The 26644-nt window shown below is 43.8% G+C and overlaps 1 protein-coding gene across 1 annotated transcript; it reads left to right on the top strand.

The window, feature by feature from the left end:
• The first annotated feature begins 198 nt into the window (after nt 1-198).
• Nucleotides 199-26644, top strand: LOC141466915 (gamma-aminobutyric acid receptor subunit rho-2). Its single transcript, XM_074151055.1, has 9 exons — nt 199-530; nt 7190-7296; nt 14165-14232; nt 16450-16673; nt 21234-21316; nt 22836-22976; nt 23216-23368; nt 23693-23889; nt 26336-26644. Exons 1-9 carry the CDS (start codon nt 343-345, stop codon nt 26642-26644), a joined length of 1470 nt encoding a protein of 489 aa, XP_074007156.1. The 5' UTR covers nt 199-342.

The following is a 26644-nucleotide window of genomic DNA, read 5'->3' as shown; positions in this document are numbered from 1 at the left end:
TGCCCTGCGAAGGGACAGAAAATCTGGAAAGCCTGATGAAAGGGGACGGCCGGGTTTTCCGTCGTCTGGCAGAAGGATAGCGCTGTCCTGAGATTAGGGGATTGAGCAAAAAGCCGGCGTGCAGAATTGCGGGTTTTTATGTGCTGGCTTTAGTAAATATCCTTTAGGACCCAGTGGAAACGTTCGGTGAGTAATGGCCAATCGTTAAGCGGTGATGAGGGAGAAGCTTTGAGCGAGAAGCCCCTGGAAGCCTGTGGGAAACATCACCTCGGGAGAGCAGCGTCCCCACCACCCATCGCCGACCAACATGCGCCGCCGCTGCCGGAATTAAGAGTGGATTCGATGTTTAAACCCGGGGGGACTTGTGCTGCGGGAGGTTTCCGGAGCGCAGAGCTCCCTGCTCCTGCTTCCAGCAAGATGCCTGATTTTGCAAAACTCCTTTTATTAATCTTTTGCTTAGTTCTTCTGGTGGAAGGCAGAAAGCACCGGAGGAGGAGGTGGACGAGCCAGCTGGAGGTGCAGAGGGCAAGGTAAGGGTCGTTAAAACACGCAGGTTTCTTTCCCTGGAGTGTTATAAATCCGTTACTACTCAGACATAAACATCTGCCTTGGCAGTGTCTTTGTGGGGATTATATGTGCGAACGGCACGTCTTTTGAATCGTGTCTGACACCGTATTCGGTTTTAACTGTAAATGGACCGGTTTAACGATAATTAACTCTTAAACGAGGCAGGTTTCGCAGATGGGTTGTCTACTTCTGCTCCGTAAAAATATTTTTTAGCCCTGTGTGTGAATTACAGGGAGAATTCAGAGAAGCTGCGATTAATAGAGATGCTCAAACCTGCGTGTTGCTCCAGCAGAGTTCCGAGAGCAGGTTAGTTACCCCGTTTGCTGAAGTGTCTGTGCCACTTACATTGACGTGAAATGGCACGTTATTTTCTAACAGTTTGGGGTGGCGGGGGTGTTGGTTAGCATGCGTGGTATTAATTAATAACATAAAAATCCCTGGAAGTTACTCGGGGACTGTAAAATTAAAAATGTATTTTGAAGAAGTCCGTGGAAACTTTACAAGGCTGTGCATTTTAAAGTTAAGTAAAGGCACAAGAAAGAGTTAAAGGTCTTAGCAAAGTTTATTAGATTTACTGTTGCTGAGATTTGACCAGAGGTTTACGTTGGAAAAGATAATCTTCCAAACCTGTCAGACGGTCCAAAGTATGTTATCCTGTTTTGTAGTTATGTCATCCCGTGGCAATTATATCTTACAAGACTGTTCATTGTTTGAAGGGCTCAAAAATAAAATCGGGTTAATCCATCTTATTAAAGGGCTTCGCTGTGGGCTGTAAACCTTCCTCTTTTCATTTATTTTGTTGGGTTTTTGGTTTAGCTCTCAACACTTTTATGGGGAGTGCTGTGACTTGAGCGTTTTACAAAGAAATGTTGTGGAGGAATTGAAAGCAAAGAACACCTGATACGCTCCCGGGTTTATCTTACTTACTGGAAAATGCAGTAGCATATGCTTTTAGTGACAGAAATGTTATAAAGCTGCAACAGCAAGGGCCTGATTCTGAAATCCTAAAGCCAACTAAAGTTTTGCCTCTGCATCTCCGTTATTTCACTTAACACTGACGTTTTTTCCAAGTCTTTTTCTGGGAAATACGGGGTGTTCAACAGTAGCTTTATCTTACAAAAACCGTTCGCGTGTAGCGGAGATCATCTACTTTGAAGTAACAAAATAGTATAAATCCTTCTTTAAAACATGATTTTGCCCCAAAGTAGTGCTGTTCTCTGGGTTAAAAGTTGAATATTTCGTACTTCGTTTAAACATTGTGAAAGTAATTTGCAGTTTCTACAGCGCTGTTACTTCTGTGAAGCTGTGGTAGAGTGGAAGTCAAAGCACTGCTAAAATTATTTATATAAAGAAGTTTACTGCAAAGAATAAGTGATACTGTTTGGTTTCCTGTGGAATAGTGATTTTAATGAGCAGTTTTCCAACCAGGTAGAAACTGAGAAACTATCTGCCTTTTATATATATATGTATATACACAAATGTATATACATACACACACACACATTTGCTATACAATGCACTTACTTAAAAAAATCAAGTATAGGAGTAGAAAATCAAGTTTAGGAGACTATCAAATGTGAATGGCATTTTAAAAACAGAGAATTCTGCAGTATTGAAAAAAAAATAAAAAAGAGTGTCTGGAGCAGTGGCATCGATATTTTAAATTTCCAGTTACGTAGAAAAAATATAGTTGTCTCTAAACCAGCATCTAATAGTGGACACTTCTAGTAAAAGAAAATTAAAACCAGTTCCTGTACTGGTTTTCTAACCATGCAAGAGAAATGAAGACAGTGTCCTTTTTAATAATTTCATCACATTTTCTGTTTAGTGTTTCTTTTGCTGACTTACAAGAAATATAGTAAATTTCACAGTAAATGTATTAGACAAGAAAATTTATTCCTGTGTTTGGGAATCTGCATTTGGAAAGTTTGGTATTTTGTGTCCTTTAAGGCGATACATCAACCGGATGTAAGGGTCTTTCTACTGATTTTCAGAAGGTACCCTGGGTTGTGCGAGCGCGGAATGTCTTCACTGGGAGGTTCTCCAGGGGCTCTGAGGGCGAGGGGCCGCTGGTCCCGCGGGCGCCCGGGCAGCTCTCGGCCACGGCTACACGGAGAAGCTGAGCCTGTGCCTTCATGGACAAGGAAAAAGCCAGGTTAGGGCTGTGGGGTTCGGAACCCAAATTAAGAAATTCCAGGTTAAGGGTTGCCTGTGCATCCTTAATTACACCCCTTGTTTTACGTTAATATTGAGCTGTAACACGTTATTTTTTCCATGAGTGGTACCTCACTCAGCTCGCTCAATGGATAATGCTTCCTTAAGCTTCCTTATCTCTCCCTTACTCCTGCATCCCCCCACCTCACTGATAATGCCACGCTTCTTCTAGAAGTCGAGGTGTGACTTCAAGAAGTGGCTGCCCCTGCGCAGCGTTGCCGTCTCCGGGGGCTGGCGCAGGCTGGAGAGCCCGGGCTTTGCCGGGGAAGCTGGTGTGTACTCCTCGGGAATTGGTGCTTTAATGGCAGGGTTTTTACATTTCCCAGGGATGCAGTCTCCATCACTTATATTGCAGAACCAGGAGAAGGACATTGGTGACACCTCTTGACGTTGTGAGCGTTCTTGCTGAGGTACAAGCCAGGGGGCAGGACACCAAGGGCTCATAACTAGCAGAATTGTCGGTTAAAAAATGATACATTTCATTCTGTTTGGAGAAATCAAGTGATAAGTGAACTGTGAAGTGAAACCTTTTGTCGGAATCACCTGGGTGGCTGCTGGGCAGCGGATGTCAGCCCCGGCCTTACCTGCGCACCAGGGAATAAGTTTCCAGAGAGGCAACTGGGACTCGTCAAGCCCTTGAATTGGTGGCCCTACCAGGCAATGGAAGGAGACCTCCCCAAAATCGAGGACCTTGGCATTCCCAGCCTATCAGAAAGTTCTCCGTCGTATCTGATCCCATGTTATCTGTGAACATTAATATTAAAGATACGCTTCTATGTGGGGTACACTCATAGAGTAGCAGAGACAATAAGTTTGGAATGTTCATCTAGGGGTGAGTTAATTGTTAGGACAGTCAGAAACTGTTATTGCACCTTTTTCATTTATCTTCTTGGGCATCTTTGCAGCAGTCATATACTTTGCTGGTTAGAAAAACAGGTTTTGTACCTTTCTTGGTGCTCGGTTTACACAGTGTGCATCTCCTCCAGCTTGCTGTGGCTGCTACACAAAGTAAATGACACCTTCAACAAATGCGTTCTGGGCTTTTTCCCCAGAGAATATACTGAAGTGCGGTAAGATTTTCATTGAAACTGTAGAAATATTTTCCAAATCCCAATAGGAAATGGGATAATAGGAGCCAATGTCCCATGACTATGAGATACCATCTTCTCATGACCAAAGTCAACGCTGAATTCTCCAGAGGGAGGTGCAGAAACCTTCCGGACTGTGGCTGTCGGCAGCTGCACCGCGCTCCGGCTGGGAATCACGTTTCCTTTCAGGCTCACCACTTACCCACTGCCTTATTCCCTACAGCTTGAACACTCTTAACAATTTTATAAGTTCTTTATCTTGCTCTGGAAAGGTCTGACTGCCTGCGTAGGTATCCACTGCTGGTTTGAGTCCTGCTCAGCTGTTATCCGTGATTTCTCACGCCATCAAAATTTAGTTTTCTTTGATATATTTGGCAGTATAAAAAAAGATCTATCTTATGCAATTCAGAACAATTCTGACTAAAAATGGATGGAGAGAAGAATATAAAAAAAATTTAGGGCAATAATGGAAAATCCTTTGCAGAAACTTAATGTGAAACCTGTCCCCTTCTCTCCTCTGTGAACAGGAACAAGTCGTCACAAAAGACAACTTTATCAAAATCATCTCACGTGAGCAAAGCATAAACAGCAATAAAATTATATATGTATTATATATAAATATGGCAAAAAAAAGAGATGTGTGGCTTATAAATGAATAGTGGCGAGTTGCAGAAAGTACATAAAGCTGAAAGAAACCTCGACAAATCTATGATCAGAAGCGCTAAAGGCCATAAGTGAGTGGTGTCCCTCAAGGGTCCGTCCTGGGACCAGTACTGTTTAACATTTTTATCAAAGACATAGACAGAGGGATTGAAAGCACCATCAGCAAGTCTGCAGATGACACCAAGCTGTGTGGTGTTGTCGATACATCGGAGGGACGGGATGTCATTCAGAGGGACCTGGACAGGCTGGAGAGGTGGGCCCAGTTGAACCTCATGAGGTTCAACAAAAGCAAGTGCAGGATTCTGCACCTGGGAAGAAACAATCCTCAGTATAAATACAGACTGGGGGATGAGGTGTTAGAAAGCAGCCCTGAGGAAAGGGACTTGGGGGTGCTGATGGACGAGAAGCTGGACATGAGCAGGCAATGTGCTCTCGCAGCTCAAAAGGCCAATCACATCCTGGGCTGCATCAAAAGAAGTGTTGCCAGCAGATCCAGAGAGGTGATTCTGCCACTTTACGCTGCTCTGGTGAGACCTCACCTGGAGTACTGTGTGCAGGTCTGGAGCCCTCAATATAGAAAGGGCATGGACCTGATGGAGCGGGTCCAGAGGAGGGCCACCAAAATGATCAGGGGGCTGGAGCACCTCTGCTATGAGGACAGGCTGAGGGAGCTGGGGTTGTTCAGCTTGGAGAAGAGGAGGCTCCGGGGAGACCTCATAGCGGCCTTCCAGTACCTGAGGGGGGCCTACAGGAAGGCTGGGGAGGGTCTGTTTACAAAGGCCTGCAGCGACAGGACGAGGGGCAATGGTTTTAAGCTGGAGAAGGGGAGATTTAGATTGGATATTAGGAAAAAATTCTTTACCGTGAGGGTGGTGGAACACTGGAACAGGTTGCCCAGGGAGGTGGTTGAGGCCCCTTCCCTTGAGATATTCAAGGTGAAGTTCGACGAGGCCCTGGGCAACCTGGTCTAGTAGGAGGTGTCCCTGCTGACTGCGGGGAGGTCGGACTAGATGACCTTTGGAGGTCCCTTCCGGCCTGGACCAATCTATGAATCTATGAATCTATGAATAAGTACCTCAGGGAGGATTTACGAGATACCGGTGATTGTCGGTAAAGGCGCCCGATGGGCGGGAGTGCTCAGGGCATCCCTCAGCTCTGCAGAGGCGCTGGAGGCTGTATTCACCTCTGCTGCAGAGAATGAGATATTTCCTCTGCCAAGGAGTGGTGGGGGTGGCATGGGAAACCCGCCGGAGAGCGTCAGAAGATACGAGGATAGCTGTTGCCAAGCACTGTTATAAAGAATGTGGTTTTTATGAACAAACTTGGTCTTGCTTTTGGATTAAATTGGCAAAAACCAGTTACACGCTTCAAAGGCTGTGTAGGCTGCCTGTCACTAAAAACAGCTCTGTGCAAAAATCTTTGGAAATGGATTAAATCGATTAAAAATTAAATGGCAGACCTCTGTAAATTCAGAATTATCTGTCATGTACCTGGAGGATTCAGCATGAATTGGTGATTAAATGCTGCCTATCGAATGTAACCGCTGGCTCAGGAAATTCCTGAAAACCTGTTTTTTCCCTAAGGCGAGGTTGGTGTCCCCCACCAGCCCTCTGAAGCCTCTGCAGCCACAAACTTGTTCTTAGCAACTCTCTTGTGTGTTATTTGCTGTTTGATGATTTTTAAGCTAATTGATCAGAGCCTGGCGTTTCAGTGAGGCTGTGCCATCGATTGACAAGATGGCATTGTAATACCGTCAGGGTTTTCCATACTATTTCCTCGTACAGCGCGCAATCCAAAGTTTTATTGGATTTTTAATTTGATTCCCCTCCTCCCCACCTCCGACCCCATTCTTTGATTAGAGAGGTTTGATTGAACATTCATTGGTACTTAGGCCTTTCCCTGATGGTTGATGATGAGGGGGCATCCAAATTTTCCTACGTAGCACGTGCCCTGAAGCATAAAGGCTTGTATTATCATCACAGAATGGTAAGAGTTGGAAGGAATCTTAAAGATCATCTGGTTCCAACCCCCCCGCCGTGGCCAGGGACACCTCCCACTAGACCAGGTTGCTCAAAGCCCCATCCAGCCTGGTCTTGAACACCTCCAGTGTCAACAAGTTCCAAGCCCATGCAGTGTCTGTCTGTCTGTCTGCTGTTTAGTTACCCACTTATGCCATTTTAGCGACTTTCTTACGCTTTTCTTAGGGGTTTGTTGTCACCCTTGTTCTACTGTGATATGATCTCTCAAGTAAAAAGTTGGGACTAATATTCAGAAGAGTGAAGGACTGCAGATCTTGCTGACTTCTTTAGATAAACCCCTTCTTTTCCTGCTGCTGTGGAGGGAAACGGGTGATTTTTGTCATTGTTAAAAGTCAAAAGGCAAAGCGAGTCCACACAAACTGCTGGTACTCAGCTGATGTTCGTGGGGCAGATAGTCTCAGAACAGCTTATGACATTGTGTGACCCCTGTCAGAAAGAGCTTTCTCATGATAATGTCACCTTGGTACCCAGCCAAGTGGTGCTGGCAGCAACCCTGCTTCCCTCCGTGGGGCTGTGCCCGCAAAGCTGCGGCTCTGAAATGGGGCAGGCAGAAGTTGGCCACAGAGTGCCACTGGGCCCCCAGAAACATCAGACCAACGCTTGTGCTGTCTTTTGCAGTCACATCTACAAGAAGAATCATGACGTGACCAAAACTCGGAGAGGAAAGACGGAGCAGCTTCTCAGGGTTGATGACCATGACTTCACCATGCGGCCAGCTTTCGGAGGTGAGAATAAAAGAGTTCACTTTTGATTTCATGCTCATCTAATTAACCATGTAATTATAAAAAATAGACAAAAGAAGCCTCTGGCCAGCTGCACCAGTGTGAAGGAACCACTATCATATAATAAATCTGCCTGCAAATAAATTTTCCTCTGACCATTTCCACTCCTTACTGCGAGGTGGGTGCCTGCGCTGGAATCATTCCTTTTCTCTCAGAGAAGAAAAGATGGCCTTTCTGGTGCTGAAGACCATCCCTGCTCGCCCCGATCACGTCAGGAGGGGAGTTTGGTCATTCCAGTGGCTCTCCTGGAGCAAACAAGAGGGGGAAAGCAAAGTGTAGAGACAGGCTTAGATCTGAAAGCATGCAGGACCCCAGGCTGGTAGCCCCTAGAAGAGATACCGTGTGCATCACATGCAGTTGCAGGCACTGAGTGGACATTACAGTAGTGGGAAGGAGGACTGCCTTTCTCCAGCTCACGAGACACCAGTCACCACTAAATGGGTGCAGCCTGTTCCAGTGTTTGACGACCCTTTCAGCGAAGAAATTTTTCCTAACCTTCAATGTTTTTGGTGGACCAGTCTACAACTTTAAGCTAGAAAGGGGATGGGGTCTGCAGCTGCTCTACTGCGGCCACAGTGACTCTTGCTGGTCCGCAGAGGAGAGCCAGCAGGTTGCCAGCCCAACAGAGCTGTGGCCACTGGCCAGAGCAGGCTGGGGTTATGCGAGGTGAAGTGGAAGAAAATCATTAGAGAAAGGTGAAGGGTTTTTTTTCCAAGAAAAAGTATCTTTGTAAAGAGCAAGTGAGCAAGCGAATGTTGTGTAAGTTGTGTTATTAACAGCCCAATAAACATGGCTGTCTTCCCTGCTCTCAGCCCATTAGAGACAGGCTGTTGGGTACGGTGGTAATGACAAAGATTTTTGCTTTGCTGATGTTCAAAGTAGCCTGCGTAAGCGAAAATAGGCTCTGTTTGTTTTGACCCTTAGGGAGTTATCTCCATGTCGGCGACCTTGTTCTAGCTAGCAGATGTTCAGGTATTATTTACAAATATTAATATTTAAAGATTATGTAAATGTTTGTTTTGCTGCCTTCCTTAAACATCCACTTTAAGCATTTCCTCTATGACATCTCGTATTTTACAGGGAGCCTGTGAATAAGCAGCTTTAGTTGATACTTAAAATAGCTGTATCTTCTTTGCTGAGGAACAACCTAATGCTGTACTTTTATTATATTTCTTCATAGCCTAATAGCCTAATGTCAGCTGGTCCTCGCTGCCCTTTCCGGGCAGTGGTTTTGTCGGGATGGATGGATGGATGAATGGTGGGGTGAATGAAGCATAGGTAGTTCATTTAGGGTTAGTATCAAGGGCTGGAATAAAAATCGGTTCTCCCTCGGTGACCAGCCATCAGGGAGATGCCGAGGAACGAAGCTCTTTGCAGGCATGGGGCAGCTGATGAGTGTATCCTGGTGGTGGCTACCTGGAAGCTGCCCACACCTAAGAGATCCCAAACATATATAAAATATATATATGTACACACACACACATGCAGAAACACTGAAGACTCCTCTGTAGCTTGCAGACATGGGCTCTCTCCTGGACGTTTGCAAGGCTCTCTGGGTGTGCACAAAACATTTGGCAGCAAAGAAGTCTCAAACCTGCTTGTTTCCTATATAGATGTTTTTATCTCATCCGCCTCACTCCTTCAAAGACAGATGAGGGGACAGGGAGGCTGTCTCAGAGAAAAACAATGAGCCTCTGAAACCACTGCCAAAGAGAAAAACGAAAGAGATGTCGCAAACCTTTAGTCTCAGAGCTGGAGAACTGACTCCAGGCATTTTCACAGTAGTACGCCCTCCCCATAAATATATAAAACCCATGTTTGTGTTCAGTACCTGCTTCTGACTGGGAACTGACTCACCCTTTGCAGCTTTCCTGGCTGCTCCTCAGTGGGTGGTTTTGGGAGACACACTGGGATGTGACAGGCTTTAATGTTGGGCACCTTCTGAAGTCATTCCTGGATGGGACTTGTGGAAACCTCCTGGGTTCCCTAGAGGGTTTAGCCCCAGATCAGACGTCCCATACAACCTGGGACAGAGTTTAGTGTTTAAACTGGAGATTTTGTGAGGTGAAACAAGCCACAAAGTCTTCCCGGTGTCAGAACCCACCCGAAATGGAGACTTGTTGGGTCCGTCTGTTCTACTTGCACAACCACTGAACACGGAAGCAAAGTGAGTCTTCTCTAAAGGTAACCTGTACAGCATCTTTTCTGTATGCAGCGCCTAAGTCGAGTGTGTAATATCTTTCACTGAGGAGTAGGTCACAAAACAGAGCAGCTCACTGCAGAGGAAAGAGAAAAGAGGGCGCACTCTTATCACTGATTCTCAGGACACCGGGTTGGGAACTTGGCAAAGGAGTAAAGACCTATAAAGCCACAAACACCTTGACAGGCTGGTCCCTGAGTATCTTTTTAATATTCAACTTCGATTTGAGGCAAGGACACTGACATGCAGGAATTTACAGAAATAAGGTGTTGCTGATGCAGTTTCAGAAGGTGGTTCCTTTACAGTGAGAAGATGCGAGGGTGCTCTGTCACATCACTTGTAAATCTCATACAGAAATTGTGGGGCTAATGGCCACTGCCCGATATAAGAGAGAAAGTAGGAGTGCTCCCATCAGCCTCGGATTGTGCTTCTGGTCACTTAAATTCTCTCTCAACACGCAAATATAAATATCTCCCCCAAAATGAAAAATTCCTATTTTCCATTTCCAATTTTTATATCGTCAAATTTGCTAATGACTGTGAGTGTCTTGAGCTTGGCTTGGAAGCTGCCACTGTGCTGTGTCTGAGATGCAAGGGGAATAGTTTATTGATGGGTTCGTTTCTGTGTTGGAAGCGGAAGTCTGTGACTTTTATGAAGTTTTATAAGGGTCCAGGTTTTGCTTTCTGGTTGTACCAGTCCTGCTGAATTAGGATTTGTGTTCTGCAAGATATTGCTGCGAACAGTGATGGAGATAATGGATGTTGACATGTTGGCTGTTTCTGGAAGAAATGCTTCAGTTGACGGTTATACAGTTTCTCTCCAGACCTTGATCTATAAATACTTGAGCTCATGTTTAATTTGAATAATTCCATGAATTTGGCTGACGCTTTTCAGAGAGACCCCGAAGGATGAGCTGAAAAGCTTTTCTGGCCTGCAGCCTTTGAGCAAGGCAACACTGCTTCCTCATCTCAGCCAAATCCACAGCTTTCGCAGGGATCCGTTTAGCTTCCCGTCCGGCAGTGAACATCCCAGAGAGGAGCCTGAGCTTCGAGGTTTCTCCAGTGTTACAGTATTCAGGTCTTTTCCTGCTTGTAATTCTCCAAGTTCATCCTTCTCTATTTCCTCTCCCTGAAGAAAAAATGAGTATTGAAAACAATATTGTTTATGACAAGGAAAAGCTAGTTGATGAGGGCTTATTTACATTTTATGCTATAATCTCAGTTACTTGTCCTCTCTCTACCTGCTCAGTGTGTCAGATACCATCTCAACTGCTCTTTTCCCTTCCCATTCACACCTTCCTCATCCTCTGCTCCCTCTCAATAAAGAGAGATTTTTTTTTTCTGTTTGTTCCTCTGTAGTGGCATTTGATGGGAAATTTGACAAAGCGTCTGCAGTCCCAGTGGCTGAACAGTTTAGTTTCCAGAGGAACAGGATTAAAAATCTAGCAGTTCCCTACTGGCTCCAAGGATTAGTGAGACCAAAGACCTCTTGACAACTTTCTGTGACTGATCAACAGCCGTTTAGCTCAATCGCGTGTGCTGTAGCCAAAGTGACCTTTAAGGAAACCCAGAGTTTGTTTCTGAGGGCATTTCTTTACAGGGCTTCTGTTTTGCTTCAGACACTGCACGCATTTACGGCGGTGTTCGCATCAGGTGCCTCTGCCAAATGGCGTCTTAGTAGACGTTTCAAAGAGTGATGTGCCAAGTGAATATGCAATTACTGTTATCAGTTATGCTCATTGCCTAAAGCAGGACTTGGTGTTTGTTTGATTTCCTGCCGCTAGCTGCTGTTGCTCCCAGGCAGCAACATTTGGGCTGGCCCCGCTGGCCCTTCGCCCGCTCTTCCCTGATCGGCCCAACCTCTTGTCCAAGCCTCCTCCAAAGGGGCTCGGTGTCTCAACGTTCCCTCATCCCCATTTATGTGCTTTCTCACTGCCTCGGCCCTGGGTGCTGAGTGAGGAGCCGGGAGAAGGGAAAAGCGGTGATTGCTCCTGATGATTGTAGTAGGATTTTGCCCGAGAAAGGCAGGGTAAATATTTCCACTGATAAGTAAGTTTTACAGTCTCATCTTCATACTTTCTGTATGAAGAACTTCATGTTTGAGTCCAGAGTTCAAATTATTTCTCCCTCTCTCTATTATACTGACTGTTTTATCATCCCTCAAATTTATTGATTAACTTTTATGATTAATTTATGATTAACTACGGAAAAGAAAAAAAAAAGTGACAGCAGTTTCACTGACGTACAAGACACCTAACCCAGCCTCAGGCCTCTTCTCTCCAGGGCTTTCCAGACCACCCAGCTTTACACTGAACACCCCTTATTTTGCGTTTAATAAAGCTTCATGGCAGCTCCAGACTGAACCTTAGACTTTGTCCTTGCACTACTGGATAGCTGGGAGCCCAAATGAGCGTTTGATGCAGGAACATGAAAAAAAGAATACGGACATAGCTTTTTATCTTCAAGAACAGATAGGGAAGGAATAGGAGGGACAAATACTAACTTGGCAGTGATCTTCTGTTTGTAGTTTAAGTTTTCATGTTTTGGTTTGGGTCGTTTTTTTGTTTGTTTGGTTGTTTTTTTAAATCTGTGATTAGTGTTCAGACAAGCGTGGAAATTGCAGCAGTAAATAGACTTCGGGTGGGTGTTGATTTCCTGTATCAAGGCTAAATTAAGCATTGGTGCACAGAGAGTGTCTCTCGCGGTCGGGAAGCTGAGGGGGGGGTGCTGCCCAGCATGTGCTGGGCACGCAGCCCCTGGGCACCAGGGAGACCCAGTGGGGAGCACCACGGCCGAGCGCTGCCTTCCTCTGCTGGCACAACCCGGTTGCGCTGGGAAGCCCTCCTGGCAGAGAGCGCGTCTTCTCTGTTAGCGCGGTGCCCACCGCGACGTGGCTGTCCGGAAGCACTCTGGGCACGACTGCAATGTCAACAGCTGTGTGTGCCAACAAATAATATTAATTATAAATGCTTTCTCTGGCAAGGGCCGAGGGCAGCCTTGTGCCTGTCCTGACGTGGGCTGTGTTGGACCGTGGAGCCTTTCTGAAGTGGCTTACTCTGAGCATTGAGCCTTGCTGTAGCAGAGGCCCAAGTTAAACATCACAAACATGACTGCCCTGGAGACCTATTAGATATTTAAAGACATTAAGGGAATAGATAAATATTTGAATCATTGCCCAGGCTCTTCTTGACCACCATATATGGCTTCATGAGGTATCAGAGCAAAGAAAGGCTAATTGGCTACCAGCAGGGCACTGCCTATCAGCAGGCTTGTGCTGTTTCCCTGTTGATTATACTGCACATCAAAATGCTTGTTATCACCACAGATACAGTGCTTTCTGCTGCCTTGTTTAAAAAAAGCAGAGCACTGAGGAGGATGTCATATAGACATCCTTTCTCGTGGTGGTGTTCTTAACTTTTCTTTACTCAATGTCCTAAATAATTATAGAGAGCAGAAGGAAGTGTGGCTGCAACCAAGGTGCAAACTCATAGAGTGATTTCAGATTGAAAAGGACTGCATTTAAATACTGTATATAAGACAGGCAGGGTATGTAGTGAGGTGCAGCATCACTTATTAAGTCAACTGAAAGAACCAGAAGTAAGAAACCACCTCCTCAAAAACTGCACTCTATTAGCTAATTAGCTTGTTAGATTTTGTCATATTCCACAACTACTCAACTGATGAGGATGAAGGGGAGCAGAATACTGCAAAGCCATTGCCACAGTATTTCCACTTAATGAAGCCACCATTTCCTCTGGTCAAATCAGAAGATGATGGATTTCTGGGGTGACAGAAGGACAATGTGCTAGTCATTGTCTGCTGGATGCTGGATTGCACGTTAGGAAGGACACATCTGCCTTGGACATCAGCAGTGTCTCCTCCTCCTCCTGGGGCAAGGAGCCAGTCAAAAGAAAGGACTAATGGCAAGGGTGACAAGGAAAAGATATCTGTGGCTTTGCCATGGATTTGCCTCTCTTCGATGAGTTACAATGGTCTGGGAAGGAATCCACTGGATGATCATTAATGAGCAGCAGTTTACAGTGAAATTCTGATACAGGGTTTCTAGTTATAGGGGATTATGGCTTTATTATGGGATGTCTTCTGCTTATTTACTCTTTGCGAATTTTCTGGTTGCTAAATTTAAAACTGCTGTGGAAAACTATTAACATCATCAATGAGTCATATGAATGAAAATGGTGATGGGCTGTTGAGAGTTTAATGTAGCTTGTCTTATTGATAAGAAATGAGAAATCCACAAAGAAGACTTCATTGCTTGCAGTTTCTTCTTATCAGTCTCCTGTTCTTGGGGCGAAATTTGTTCATAAAGGCCTAAAATCTATGGGATGGCTCAGCTTCTAAAGACATGCAAATATTTCATCCAGGCTGTGGATTAGCTGTGTGGTGTCAGCATTGCAGAAGATAATTCAGTGTTTCAAATGGGGCCTTACATGGTTATTCACTGACTCTTCCACGAGCCCCCTCGTGAAGAATCATGGACAGAAAAGTATAGCATAAGCTCAGAAATGTTTTGCATGCTACCTTATAGTGCTAATTAAATGCAAATGACATAAAAGAACAGTTATTTACATATCTAAATCTCATTCTCCTACAGGCCCTGCAATCCCTGTTGGGGTGGATGTGCAGGTTGAAAGCTTGGACAGTATCTCTGAGGTTGACATGGTACGTAATCCTCTTTTAAGCCCCAATTATTCCTAGTCACAAAAAGTCCTTCCCACTGGAAACCTCTGGTTTTCAAGTTATTGGTCAGATGAAAGTAATTTGGCAAATTCAAAGAGGCTGATTCTCAGAACCAAAGACTTGATAAAACCAGGTGATTAAAGGCTTATTTCTGTATCTTCAGGTAAAGTATGAAGGAAAAAGGGACCTTAAATCAGAGAATAATCAGTGCTGTGAAGGATCTATCACAACCAAAAATACAAGCAGGTGCTTAGGAAGATTTGAAGGTATATGGTGAAGTTCACATAAGCTGCACCTACTGCAAGAGTTTTCTTCCTTAGGGAACTGTTGAGTCCATTTGTTTTAAATGCATGATTCTGGGAGGCACATTAGAAAATTAAGTTGGCAACGTAAATGAGAAGGAGCCGCTTCTGCTTCTTCATCACTGGGAGTAACCTCACTGGGGCCCGTGAGTGGGAGCTGCCAGGGGGAGCCTGAGCTGCCTCTGCCAAAGTGGAATTTGGTGTGGGAGAATAGCCTTTCGGTCACTGGTGATGCTGTTCAGGAAATTTGCACCAAGTTCACTTGTGATTTACTATCTTTTTTTTTTTTTTTTAATTAATTAAAAAACAGGAAGAAATACATGCTGCTGTTAACCCTCAACAGATTTCAATGTGTTCCCAGAGAAAACAGTGTTCACAAGCATTTTCCTGTTTGGGTTGGTTTATTTGTTGGTTTTGGTTTTGTTGGGTTTTGGTGGGTTTTTTGTTTGTTTGTGTTTTTTTTTTTAACTATTGGAAATGGAATAAGAACACTGGAAAGATAAGTGGAAAGGGGAACATAGAGGAGAAGGGGAAGCTTCTTGATTCCTTCGTCCTTCTGCCTTTTTCTCCCTGTTTTTTGGGCACCTTCTCTTGCCTAGGCACAACATAAAGGCTTTAAAGGAAGAGCTTTAGGCTGATCAGCTTTTATTGTGGTGCAATTCCATCTTCATTAAAAGAAGGGAGCTTGCCTGCCTGGGTATCAAAAGAGGGGGTTTGGGGGGATGCCTGCGATGAAGTGGGCGGGAGGGAGCTTTCAGCCCAGGAAATGGCTGTCACAAGGAGCCTTGTGGCTCCGATATATCAAGATAATGTCGTAGCAGCAAAAAGGCCTAATTAGTGCAAGTAAATAACTTGCAATGCCTTCTGTCAGGAGCATCTGATTCCAACGAAAGTCTTGCCCATCAGAAAGATTTGAGGGCAGCTCTCTCTCCCTTTGCTGTAGATGGCTCCGCAGTTCTATTTTCCCAGCACGGGACAAGTACTTTCCACAGCAGTTGCTGGTTTGTATTTGGGGTGGAAGAACAAATGCATGAAAAACCCACTGGCAATGTAAGGCTGTTGCCAGGGCAGCCCTTTGAAATGGAGAGAGTCGGGTTAACCGGTGGTTTATCATCGGCAAAGCAAAATGAGGAGTTGGTGGAGGTTTTTGGAAGCAGTTGCCGAGTGTTTGGGAAGAGATCCCAGCCTGTCCTGCTGCCTGCCCAGGCTTGGCAGCTGCGGCTCCCGTAACCACTGGCTTAATTGGGAATATGAAGAAAAGGAGTGTATTTGATCTCTCAGCATGAGAGAGTAGATTCAGCTCTGAAAGCAGCAGCTGCCAGGTTGGGATCGACAAACAGATGTTTTCCTTTGTGTGACTGAAGCTCCTGCCCCCTCAACAAGCTTAAAAAAAGAGCTTTATTTATACGCTTGTACAGTAGGAAAACCAGTTCCCTCACTTGGTTGCTGTTTGCAACAATTTAGTTATTTTGGGGATAAATTGCTTAGTGTTTAGCCTGACCATTAAGATAATTCTTATTAGAATTATTATTCTCATTAAGTTTTTCCTTCTTGAACACATTATTGATAACATAGTCCTTCAAGATAATTTTGCCAGTATTGAAGAATCATTTCTGCAGGGCAGTGCTTCTCTTGGGGTATATTTATGTCCTTTTTAGGACCGAACATTATTGAATACTGTGATACATTGATTGGGGGTTTATGTTTTATTTTGGCTGAAATTATTTCATCAGGAAGAATCTATTCACAAAGAGCACTGGTCCAGGGAAGAAACAGGAGTTGAGAGGGGAGGGGTTTCATCTACCTAGTAGGAGTGAGTTTTCTTTTTGGTGTCTCCTAGATGTAGAAAGCAACACTGACAGAGCTCTCTCTCTGGGTCTTTTCCTTTTTCATGAAGGATTTCACTATGACTCTGTACTTAAGACACTACTGGAGGGATGAGCGTCTCTCATTTCCCAGTACCACCAACAAGAGCATGACCTTCGACGGCAGGCTGGTGAAGAAGATCTGGGTCCCTGACGTCTTCTTTGTGCACTCCAAAAGGTCCTTCATTCACGACACCACCACCGACAACATCATGCTGCGAGTGTTCCCTGATGGTCATGTCCTCTACAGCATGAGGTACCGGTGATACTCCTGGACACCCCCCAGAGCTGCCAATTTTACTCCCATCGTGGCTTTGGTGACCACCAGGACTGCTACTGCCAACCCTCCTACTCCCACCGCTGATGTAGAGCCCTGTTCCCAGCATGTCCAGTACAAGATGCTTTGCAGGAAGCTGCGAGAAACCATGCTGTGGGCAGTAACAGGATAATCTCCTGGGGGGAAACATTCCCCTAATTCTTTGCAGTCAGAGGAGAGCTTAGTCGAGCGGGAATGTTCATCCCGGGGTCAGTGTGTGATTAAACTGGAAGCTGCTGATATACCAGATGGTGACCTCTATAATTATCCTATTTTGCTTCCTGTTTGTCTAGAAAAAACTTTTTTTTTTTTTGCATTTTCATGTTGATGTAAAGGTTTACATTTAGTTTATTGAAGCAGAAATGGCACCATTAAATATCCCCTGTAGTCCCTGATTTTCCAACAGGTTTGTTGGCTGGAAGAACCCCGAGGCATGTCTGTCATGACCTTAGGGGTTATCCGGCCTGCAGGGGTACAGAGATCATGACTGTGGGTTTGCAGGATTCTGTAATACACAAGGACATGGAGGCTTTATCCTCTAAACTTCTCTACCTTATTACAGATTCCAAAAATACCACAAAAATCACCACTAGCAAGTTAACTACCACAAAATCACCACTAGCAAGTATACCTATGATTAATAAAGTGAATATATATGTATCATGCTATTACAAATTGCTATCAGTGATCAATAACTTAGCATCAATAAATCATACAGCAACAGCCAATAGCAAAGTGGGAATATACTATTACAGGTTACTACAAATTTATCATTAGTGAGGCAACTCATCAACAATATAACAGAAGATATACTTATGATAGATAGGCTTATATGGATGTACCATACTGGTACCAAGTGATACCTTCATCAAGTGAACCAAATCATCCCACCAGTGGGAGGACAACCCCAAAAGCGGGCCTGGAGGGGAACCGATGAGACAACAGACAGTCTCACTTCAGAGATGCTCCGTGTCATTGGGGTTTGGAGTCAGCCGGGTGTCCCCAGTGAGAGTCCAAGAGCTGGCAGAAAGTTCATGCAGCAAGTTCAACCTGTTTAGAAATGGAAAAGTGTAACTCGGGAAGTTCAGGTTCCATTTTGGCTAAAAATTAATTCCTCCTTATATCACAGAGACATAAAAGGGCATTGGACACCACCACTTCGAGCAGCCAATAGGTGCTGTTCATTTCTGTTTTTCACCTGAAATGGCCAATAGATAATGTTTTTTGTTCTTTCAGACCAATTTGTATTTTCCAGACCATTTTCCACCTTTTTGGACAATAAGTTGCTGTTACAGTCCCTTGTTTTTGTGCTTACTGATGGTATCTTGGGATGTCTCAGGTTTCTGTGTACCCGGCTGCACTTCAAAGAGGGTGGCTGTGCTTCTCAAGGATGCTGCATCTTCCCTGTCTGGCAGGCCTCTCTCTGTCAGTATTTTTCAGTGGATGTTTTCTTTTGCTCAGTGATTTTCCCCTTCTAACCAGGCCGCTTTTATCAGCATCCCAGCAGATTTCATTTCTTTCAGAAGAATGAGAAAAGAGGTCCAGAGAAAAATACACCGCCAGAGGAGAAAAACTTGAGAGCTCAGACAAAAGACCGTTTCCCCAGGACAGAAAACATGCTCTCAGTGCACAGTGACCTTTGAAATTTTTGTAACAAACACAAGGATTTCTGGTTTAGGATCTTTCTGGAACTTATTCACTTAAGCTATGGTAAAATAATTTTCAGAAACAAGGAAAAGTTTTTTATAAAGTTTGATTCAGGAGGCTATTTCTTTTTGAAGAATGAGCATAGTGGGTGATATTGTCCCAAGTATGACAAACTTTAGAGCCCTCTGGTTTGGTGGGATATTGTCCCAAGTAGGACAATATCCCACCAAACCAGAGGGCTCTAAAGTTTACTGGTTTCATAGTCCAGGTATAATTCTACCAAATTTATTTTATAAACCCTGGACAAATTATTAAAATCACAAAGAAAGGGGTGTGTGTGTAAGAAAGAGACTATGCACCATATGGCCACTTTGTTTTGTGTGGTCTTGATGATGAAAATCCCATCTTGACCAAACATTTAGAAACACTTTTCCTGTTCTGAGCCCATTTAATAAATCCGTTTATTGCATGAAAGGTCTGATTACTCACACTTTAACTAAGCACGTAAAGACACTGTCTATTTTATTAGAATTGGATGAGCATGACGGTGCCGTGCAGCAGGAGAGACAAGAAGGAGAAAGAAATATGAAGAAGGAGGTTAGAATCATAGAATCTCTTTGGTTGGAAGAGATCTTTAAGATCATCAAGTCCAACTGTTAACCTAGTACTGCCAAGTCTACGACTAAACCATGTCCCTCGGGGATGGTGATTCCACCATTTCCCTGGGCAGCCTGTTCCAATGCTTGATAACCCTTTCAGTGAAGAAAGTTTTCCTAATATTCAATTTAAACCTTCCCTAGTGCAACTTGAGGCCATTTCCTCTTGTCCTATCACCTGTGACTTGGGAGAAGAGACCGACCCCCACCTCGCTACACCCTCCTTTCAGGGAGTTGTAGAGAGTGAGAAGGTCTCCCCTCAGCCTCCTTTTCTCCAGGCTGAACAACCCCAGCTCCCTCAGCCGCTCATTATAAGACTTGTTCTCTAGACCCCTCACCAGCCTCCCTGGACACGCTCTAGCATCTCAATGTCTTTCTTGTAGTGAGGGACCCAAAACTGGACACAGCACTTGAGGTGGGGCCTCACCAGCGCTCGCTCGCCACACTATTCCTGATACAGGCCAGGATGCCATTGGCCTTCTTGGCCACCTGGGCACACAGCTGTAAGCTTGGGTCAGCACCAAGGGGACAAGAGCAGGAGAAGGGCACAAACCTTCTCTAACAGATTGTAACTGAATATCAGTTTCCGTTGCTCACATCCCACAGTTCTTGTGCGCTGAAGCCAGCATCACACCACTAGTTAGCAGCGCTCAATAGCCAAAATGAAGGAATAAGTATTTTTAATGGAAAACATTATCTCTACTCAGGTCTGTTAATTTGCCCACATGCAAAGTTTTTGCTTTTAAAATTTTCTGTGAGCTGTCGAGGAGGTGATGTGACTTTCTAATGTTACCCCACAAGAGAGAATGGTATGAGTAACCACAGCTGACTGCACAAAAGTTAAATGGCTAATTTGATTCATAAAATCCAAGGAGAAGAAGAATCTGCATGATATTGGGGTCTAGTGGTGTTTAGGACACTCAGAATGTGATCTGGCTGCCCAAGCATGGGTGTCCAGTGGCATTAGAAATGTCCTCTTGATGTCCTGAGAGATCTGCATGGGGTTGAACTGGGCTTTAGGTGAGGAATTTCTTATTGACCAGCTGAGTTTCTGTGCTGCCCCTGACTAACAAACTGTTAATGACCACAGGTTGTGCCACAGTTTAAGGAAAGAAAATAGCAAATTGTAATAAGACTGAGTCATGCAATGTTTAAATGCTGAGTGCAACTATGGGAGGTCACTGCTACAATACCCCTTCTGGAGCATATCCCCAGAAAGCTTCTTTAAGTTTAGCTCATACGGCAAAATTCTACTCTAATTTTATAGTCAAAATGAACAGCATGTGCTTTTCAGGGGCGATGAGTGTGTAGGTCAGAGCAGGATTTGGAAACCAATCCCTTGAACAGAAGAAAAGTTCTTTATCAACATCTGCAACGAATCTAGAAAATGGTCACGGACGGCCTAAGTCGGCCTCTGAAATGATGACTCACAGCTGATTTGCCCCGACTAAATCGGGAGCTCCACGGCAAATCTGTCCACAGGAGAAAAGTTCAGTGACCCACTGGAAGACTATTTACGTAATGAGAACAACTGGACTCGTTTAAAACCGGGAGCGGTGATTGCTGCAGCTCTTTAGCTCAGACACGGACTCGAGAGAGGCAAATCTCACTTGTTGAGAAATAGCTGCACCCGCTTTACAACCCCCGCCCCAGAAATACGCTCCCCAGATGAAAAGAATTTGATTGAGGACTGTGAGGAACTACTTTTGCCTTAGTAATGTATATACTGGAGGAATTTTGTGGCTTGAAAGAAGGTTGGTTGTGTTCCTCAGGCTTGGGTTGTTGTTGGGATGACTACGGAGGGAAATGAGCAATGGGGAAAATGAGGAAACCTTAAACAAACTGGACATAAGGCAACCTTCACGTGTAAATGGTGGAGTCATTTTATGTTGTTGTCTTGTAGAGAAATAGTTGGATATAAAACATGGTGGAAGTATCCATACTGACATTAGTATTACTGTAATGTCCAAAACAGAACTTTAATTCCCTGATAGGTATGGAAGTTACAGCTTCCTTTGGAGTGTCTGTGTGTCCATCTCACTTGGACTTGGAGAATCGGTAGGCATTTTCCCGGGGATTTTATGCTAACATTCTGCATATTTGCTGGCTTTAAAGTTGCAGAATGATTTATCTGTGTTAACATTCTCCCTTCTTGGCTCCTCATAGCAACCAAACTTTCTCATCTTTTGACTTGTAGGATCACAGTGACAGCGATGTGCAACATGGACTTCAGCCGCTTCCCCCTGGACTCTCAGACGTGTTCTCTGGAGCTGGAGAGCTGTATGTTGTATCTGTGCTTCTAGCTAGACATGCTCCACGCCTGGCTGCACACACATAGGCGGGACACATTTCAGATTGCAGTCTATTTTAGAGCCCGAAAACAAAGTTCACCAGAGTTACAGGAAGTCTTTCTATTGACTTACCGTGTTGTATATCTAGCCCTCATGCTGCAAGACAGGGGAATTTGCAAGGAAAGCATTTCAATAGACGGCACTTTCAAAAAAACCCACCAACAGAAATGTTCAACATATACTGGGCCTCAGCAGCTCGCTGATGAGAAATCTGGGGGAGAAGTTTTTCTCTGTTCATTGCTTCTGACAGGGAGGTGGTGCTTTCAAGTGTCCCAGTGAAAAGTTGAGTATAATCATCATTAATTTTCTCTAAACTTCGTCACCAAAGGGGTTTAGGTATGATATAATTCTGGTCCTGCAAACACTGTGACTTGGGCTCAGCTTCTTTGGGAAGGAGTTATTCTGCAGAGAAATTGATTGAAGAGTAAGATTTTCACGGCTGTTCTGTAAACTTTCCCCAGGGTGTGCCAAGACTAACATCTAATTGTTTTGAGGTCCTCCCAGCTATTTAACTGAAATTTTCCTCTATAAACAGCAGAATCACAGAATTATAGGGTAATTTAGAGGAGAGTTTTAAGTTGGTCTTGGGGTCAGCTACTCCTCCCTTCTCAGAGCAGGGACCTTTAGAGTGGGTTGCTCAGGGCTGTGTCCAGTTGGGTTTTGAACATCTCCAAGGTAATGATAGCTCCACAACTTTTCTGTGCAACCTGTTGAAATGTTTTCCAGCCCTCATCCTGAAAACTTTCCTTTTACCTGCTGGGAAAAAAAAAAAATCCCTTGCTGCAGCTTGCATCTCTTTCCTCTTGTCCTTTCACTCTGCACCTCTGAGAAAAGCCTGTCTCCATCTTCTGTATGACCCCCAGCAGGGCAGCAGCTAGACCCCACCACAGATGACTCTTCTTCCAGCTGAACAAACCCAGCTTCACCAGCCTCTCAGCCTATGCACATGCTCCAGCCCCCTGGCCATCATGATAACCCTTTTTTTCATTCCCCGTTCCAGCTACCTACTGCGCTAACTAATTCCTAAAGTTTTTCATTTACCCTCCTCAAATATTTCTAGACTTTTGCTTCAAATCATACCTGTCACTTTTGCTTTTATCATTTGAGGTACCTGTGTATTTTACCCATGACTATTTCCTGAGTTATTCTTACCAGTTAGCAATTACTTGCCTATGATTTTTGATATGTGATGCTCAGGAAAGGACCGGTCTAGCTGTCATTTCATCAGTATGTTTATCTCCCTGAATGAGGATGGTCTGATTTTTGTTGTTGTTATTGTCATGGTATAGAATATGGCAAGATCTTTTTTAACTCAGCGTTGTTAGCAAACTTATTTGTGGCATTACTCCATGCCAAAGATGCCTTTGTGTTTGTTAATTTTGTGTGGATGTATTAACTTTTGCTTCTCCTCCAAGATAAAGTCACATCATGTTTCCTCTTTCCCTAAGATGCTTACACTGATGAAGATCTGATGCTGTACTGGAAAAATGGGAATGAATCTCTGAAAACCGATGAAAAGATTTCTTTGTCTCAGTTTTTGATACAAAAATTCCACACTACATCAAGACTGGCTTTCTACAGTAGCACGGGTATGGCCTTTTCTGATTTATCACTAAAGCTACTGCTGCATTAACTACTTGTGAGAGAGCTCTTGGGGTTTTATGTCACTGAAATGTAGTCTCCACGTTCTGGACAGTACATGTTTTGAAAGATGAGTTTCTCTTTTCATTACCCTTTAGAAATAAAAAAATCAAGAGAAAGATGTTGTCTCTCTGTGCCTACCATCCAGGCTGTTCTCGCTGATTCTGGCTTTCCTCCTCTCCCAAAGGGTGGTACAATCGCCTCTACATAAACTTCACTTTACGCCGACACATCTTCTTCTTCCTGCTCCAAACCTACTTTCCTGCCACCCTCATGGTGATGTTGTCCTGGGTGTCCTTCTGGATCGACCGCCGAGCAGTTCCTGCCAGGGTCTCTTTGGGTGAGAGGAGCTGCAACAAGCCACGACTGCGTGAAAATCTTTGAACGTGAAAGTTTTGGCAGGAAAGGGAAAGGGTTCATTTTGATGGTTAAAGCTACTGGGCAAGCAAATGTTTGTTTTATCCGATGATTAATATAATGTAAAACATGCACAAAAGTGCAGACAGGGGAACAGTTCTGCATTGGCAGGAGAGATACTTATCACAAATTTATTTCACATCTAACATCTTTTAGAGTATCACGTAGAGCATTTCTGTTTTTCTTGAGGCAAAAGCCTTGTGGACTGTATCAGTCAATAATATCTATTTCTCTTGGTTCTTTCCAGGGATAACCACCGTGCTGACCATGTCCACGATCATCACTGGGGTGAACGCCTCCATGCCTCGTGTCTCTTACATCAAAGCAGTGGACATTTACCTGTGGGTCAGTTTTGTGTTTGTCTTCCTCTCGGTGCTGGAATACGCGGCAGTGAATTACCTGACGACAGTGCAAGAGCGGAAAGAGAGGAAACTGCGGGAAAGGGTGAGGAAAACTTTTGTTTTGTTCATCCATTTACTCTTTTTTTTTTTTCCCTTACATCTGATCTGGTCTTTATATTGACTGGTTTGTGTCTATAAATGGGAAAACACTGACATCCAGGTACGTATAATTGAGTCTGTTTAGACGGCTCCACCTCAGGCTGGACTCGATGATCCCAAGGGTCTCTTCCAACCTAGACGATTCTATGATTCTATGATTCTATGAATTGTTAACACCAGAAAACCAGGAGTTGGTCTCATGGGTCTTTGTAGAAACATCAGAGAAGAGGAGAGTGTGACCTGAACTGGGGAAGTCTGCAACCCGGGACTGTGTGGAGATCATAGTGGGGAGAAAGGTGTCAAATCTGATACTTCACTGCAGCTGCCACAATTGCTATAGTTTTAAGCTGAAGATGTTATTCGGAGCAAATTCATTTCCCCCCTCTACAGTCAGCTTTACTCTGAAAACTGGATTCAATGGATGTAATAGTGAAGTGCGTGCTCTTGAAGAAGCAGAAGAGACATTTCTCACTGTAAATGTAGATCTTGCCAGCCAATGCTGGTCCCCTGTGAAAGACCCAAAGAATCTGAGTAAGAATGTCAGGCTTCCTAGAAAAGAGCTCTATGTTATGTCTACGTTAAGAAATTAAATATGCCCAGGACTGAGGCTGATGGACACAGACTGTCTAAGACTAAACCTTCTTTTCCTCAAAATTGGCGTAGTTTCTGTGAACAGCCTGTGGCAAACAGTCCGTGGCCCATGCTAATTCTTGAACTGTACATGGGAACTTTTGGTGCTTGTTGGCTTGGACAAAATTCAAGCCAGAGACATTTGTGACACTCTAATGGTATTGTCAGCTGAGTTCCCGTGCCCAGGGAGGCTCTTTGGCCATGTTTAATTTATTAGTGTAGACACAGATTAAAATCACTGCAGGGTGAAATTACGTAGCATACTCCTGCATGTGTGTGCCTCTGTGAAGACGGGTGAAATTTAAGACTCTGCGGAGGTGGATTTCTAGCACATTAGGCTCCCTTGTCCATAGGGGTGACTGTTGTCACAGGTACGCAAAGCCAAGGGAACTGTATTTTGATCTGGGAACTAAGAGTAAATCTGCAGAATTTCTTTCTCTGCTGGGTTCTACAGCAATTAGCTTATTGCCATTAACTGCTTTCCTTTCCACCCGCCCACCCACCATCTCCCAGACCCATCGTCAGTTGATAACAAAGAGCTTGATGTAATTCTTCCCTATGTTGTTTCGGTGGTGGGCTTGTTTTTTTAGGTACACCTGTTTAGTATAAAATACGCCTTAAAACCCAACTGATGTTCAGCTGCATCCATGGAGTGCTCCAAAAAATTCCTGGAGTGATGGGTCTATCAAGTAGAGCCAATGGGCTACAAACTTGTCATGTTTTTCTGCACACAATCTGCTGATACCGAATCATTTGGTTATGACTAGAACACAGAAAACAATTCCTAAATTGATTTTCAGGTTTTCAGTAAACAATGTGATCTGTTGGTTAAATAATTTGAAGAAAAAGTCTTGAGTGCAGAGTTTTCCAGTGGCATCCCGAATATTACATATTCAGGTATATGCACCTCTTATATATATATTTTATATATGCATATATTCAGGATATATATGCTACTGTGTATGTATGCATAATTATTTTAGCTGAACTTATCCTTGAAAACAAGTCCTTGGAAAATGCACACATCACAGTTGGTGAAGAAGGGAATTTGGGGCCAAGTGATATTGGGTAAGGAAAAAAGTCTGTGGGGAATCAGAAGCACGAACTCCTAGCAGAAAGGAGGTTTTTGAGTCCATTTTCATCACATACAAATATATAATCCGTAATTCTGAGACAGAAAACCTGCAGATTTTAAACAGTAGAAGACAGTATTTACTATTCAAAATCCTACCTGTATTCATTGGTTTTCTTAGACTTTTGGGATTCATGCTGGTGCTGCTGAAGTCAATGCAAGTTTTGACATCAAGGTCAACAGAGCTGGAATTTTACACTAGGCTTTTAACTGATCCTCTCAGTTTAAAATCAGATTTACAAAGGAAATCTGTATCTGTGAAACCAGAACTTAGCCCCTTTTTTTTTCCATATTGTACTGAATAAGCCATTTCCACAGATGAAACTGCTTCTTGTCCTTGAGTAATTATAAACACAAAGACTGCAAAATAAAGAATCTCAAGACAGCAAGGCTGAACAGAGCTAGCTAATGAAACCTTTTGATTAGTTTTTATTTATATAGCAGTGTAGCTAAACTGTACCTTTTCCTTTTGGAATACAAGAAAAAAAAGTGACTTTTTTGGTCAAAGAGAAACGTATAGTATCTCAACTAAAATTTCAAGCTCAACTGTTTAAAAGCTGTCTGCTAATAGAAAGGCATCATTTCTGTTCTTCCAGTGTTCAGCTATGTTTCTTGTTTATGTTCCTAGTTTCCATGTACGTGTGGAATATCTCATTCAAAAACTATGATGCTGGATGGAAACTACAGTGAATCTGATGCCAACAGCCTGGCAGGATATACACGAAACCAGATGGTCCCAGAGGAAGAAAAACAAGAAAAGATGGTTGTGCACTTAGCTATGAGCAATGAATCTAATTCATCAAGGAAGAGAGGCCTCAGGGGCCACATGGGCTTGCGCATCATCCAGAACACTCATGCAATTGATAAATACTCAAGATTAATATTTCCAGGCACCTATATATTTTTTAATTTGATATATTGGTCTGTCTTTAGCTAG

This window comes from Numenius arquata, chromosome 7 (assembly GCF_964106895.1).
Source record: "Numenius arquata chromosome 7, bNumArq3.hap1.1, whole genome shotgun sequence".
Classification (NCBI taxonomy): domain Eukaryota; kingdom Metazoa; phylum Chordata; class Aves; order Charadriiformes; family Scolopacidae; genus Numenius; species Numenius arquata.
Note: the sequence above shows the minus strand (reverse complement) of the source record. Positions and strands in the feature narration are given on the sequence as shown.

Coding starts and splice junctions, on each gene's coding strand:
- LOC141466915 (XM_074151055.1), top strand. CDS start 343: ATGTTTAAACCCGGGGGGACTTGTGCTGCGGGAGGTTTCCGGAGCGCA. Junction 16,674..21,233: donor CATGTCCTCTACAGCATGAG/GTACCGGTGATA, acceptor TTTGACTTGTAG/GATCACAGTGACAGCGATGT. Junction 21,317..22,835: donor TTCTCTGGAGCTGGAGAGCT/GTATGTTGTATC, acceptor TCTTTCCCTAAG/ATGCTTACACTGATGAAGAT.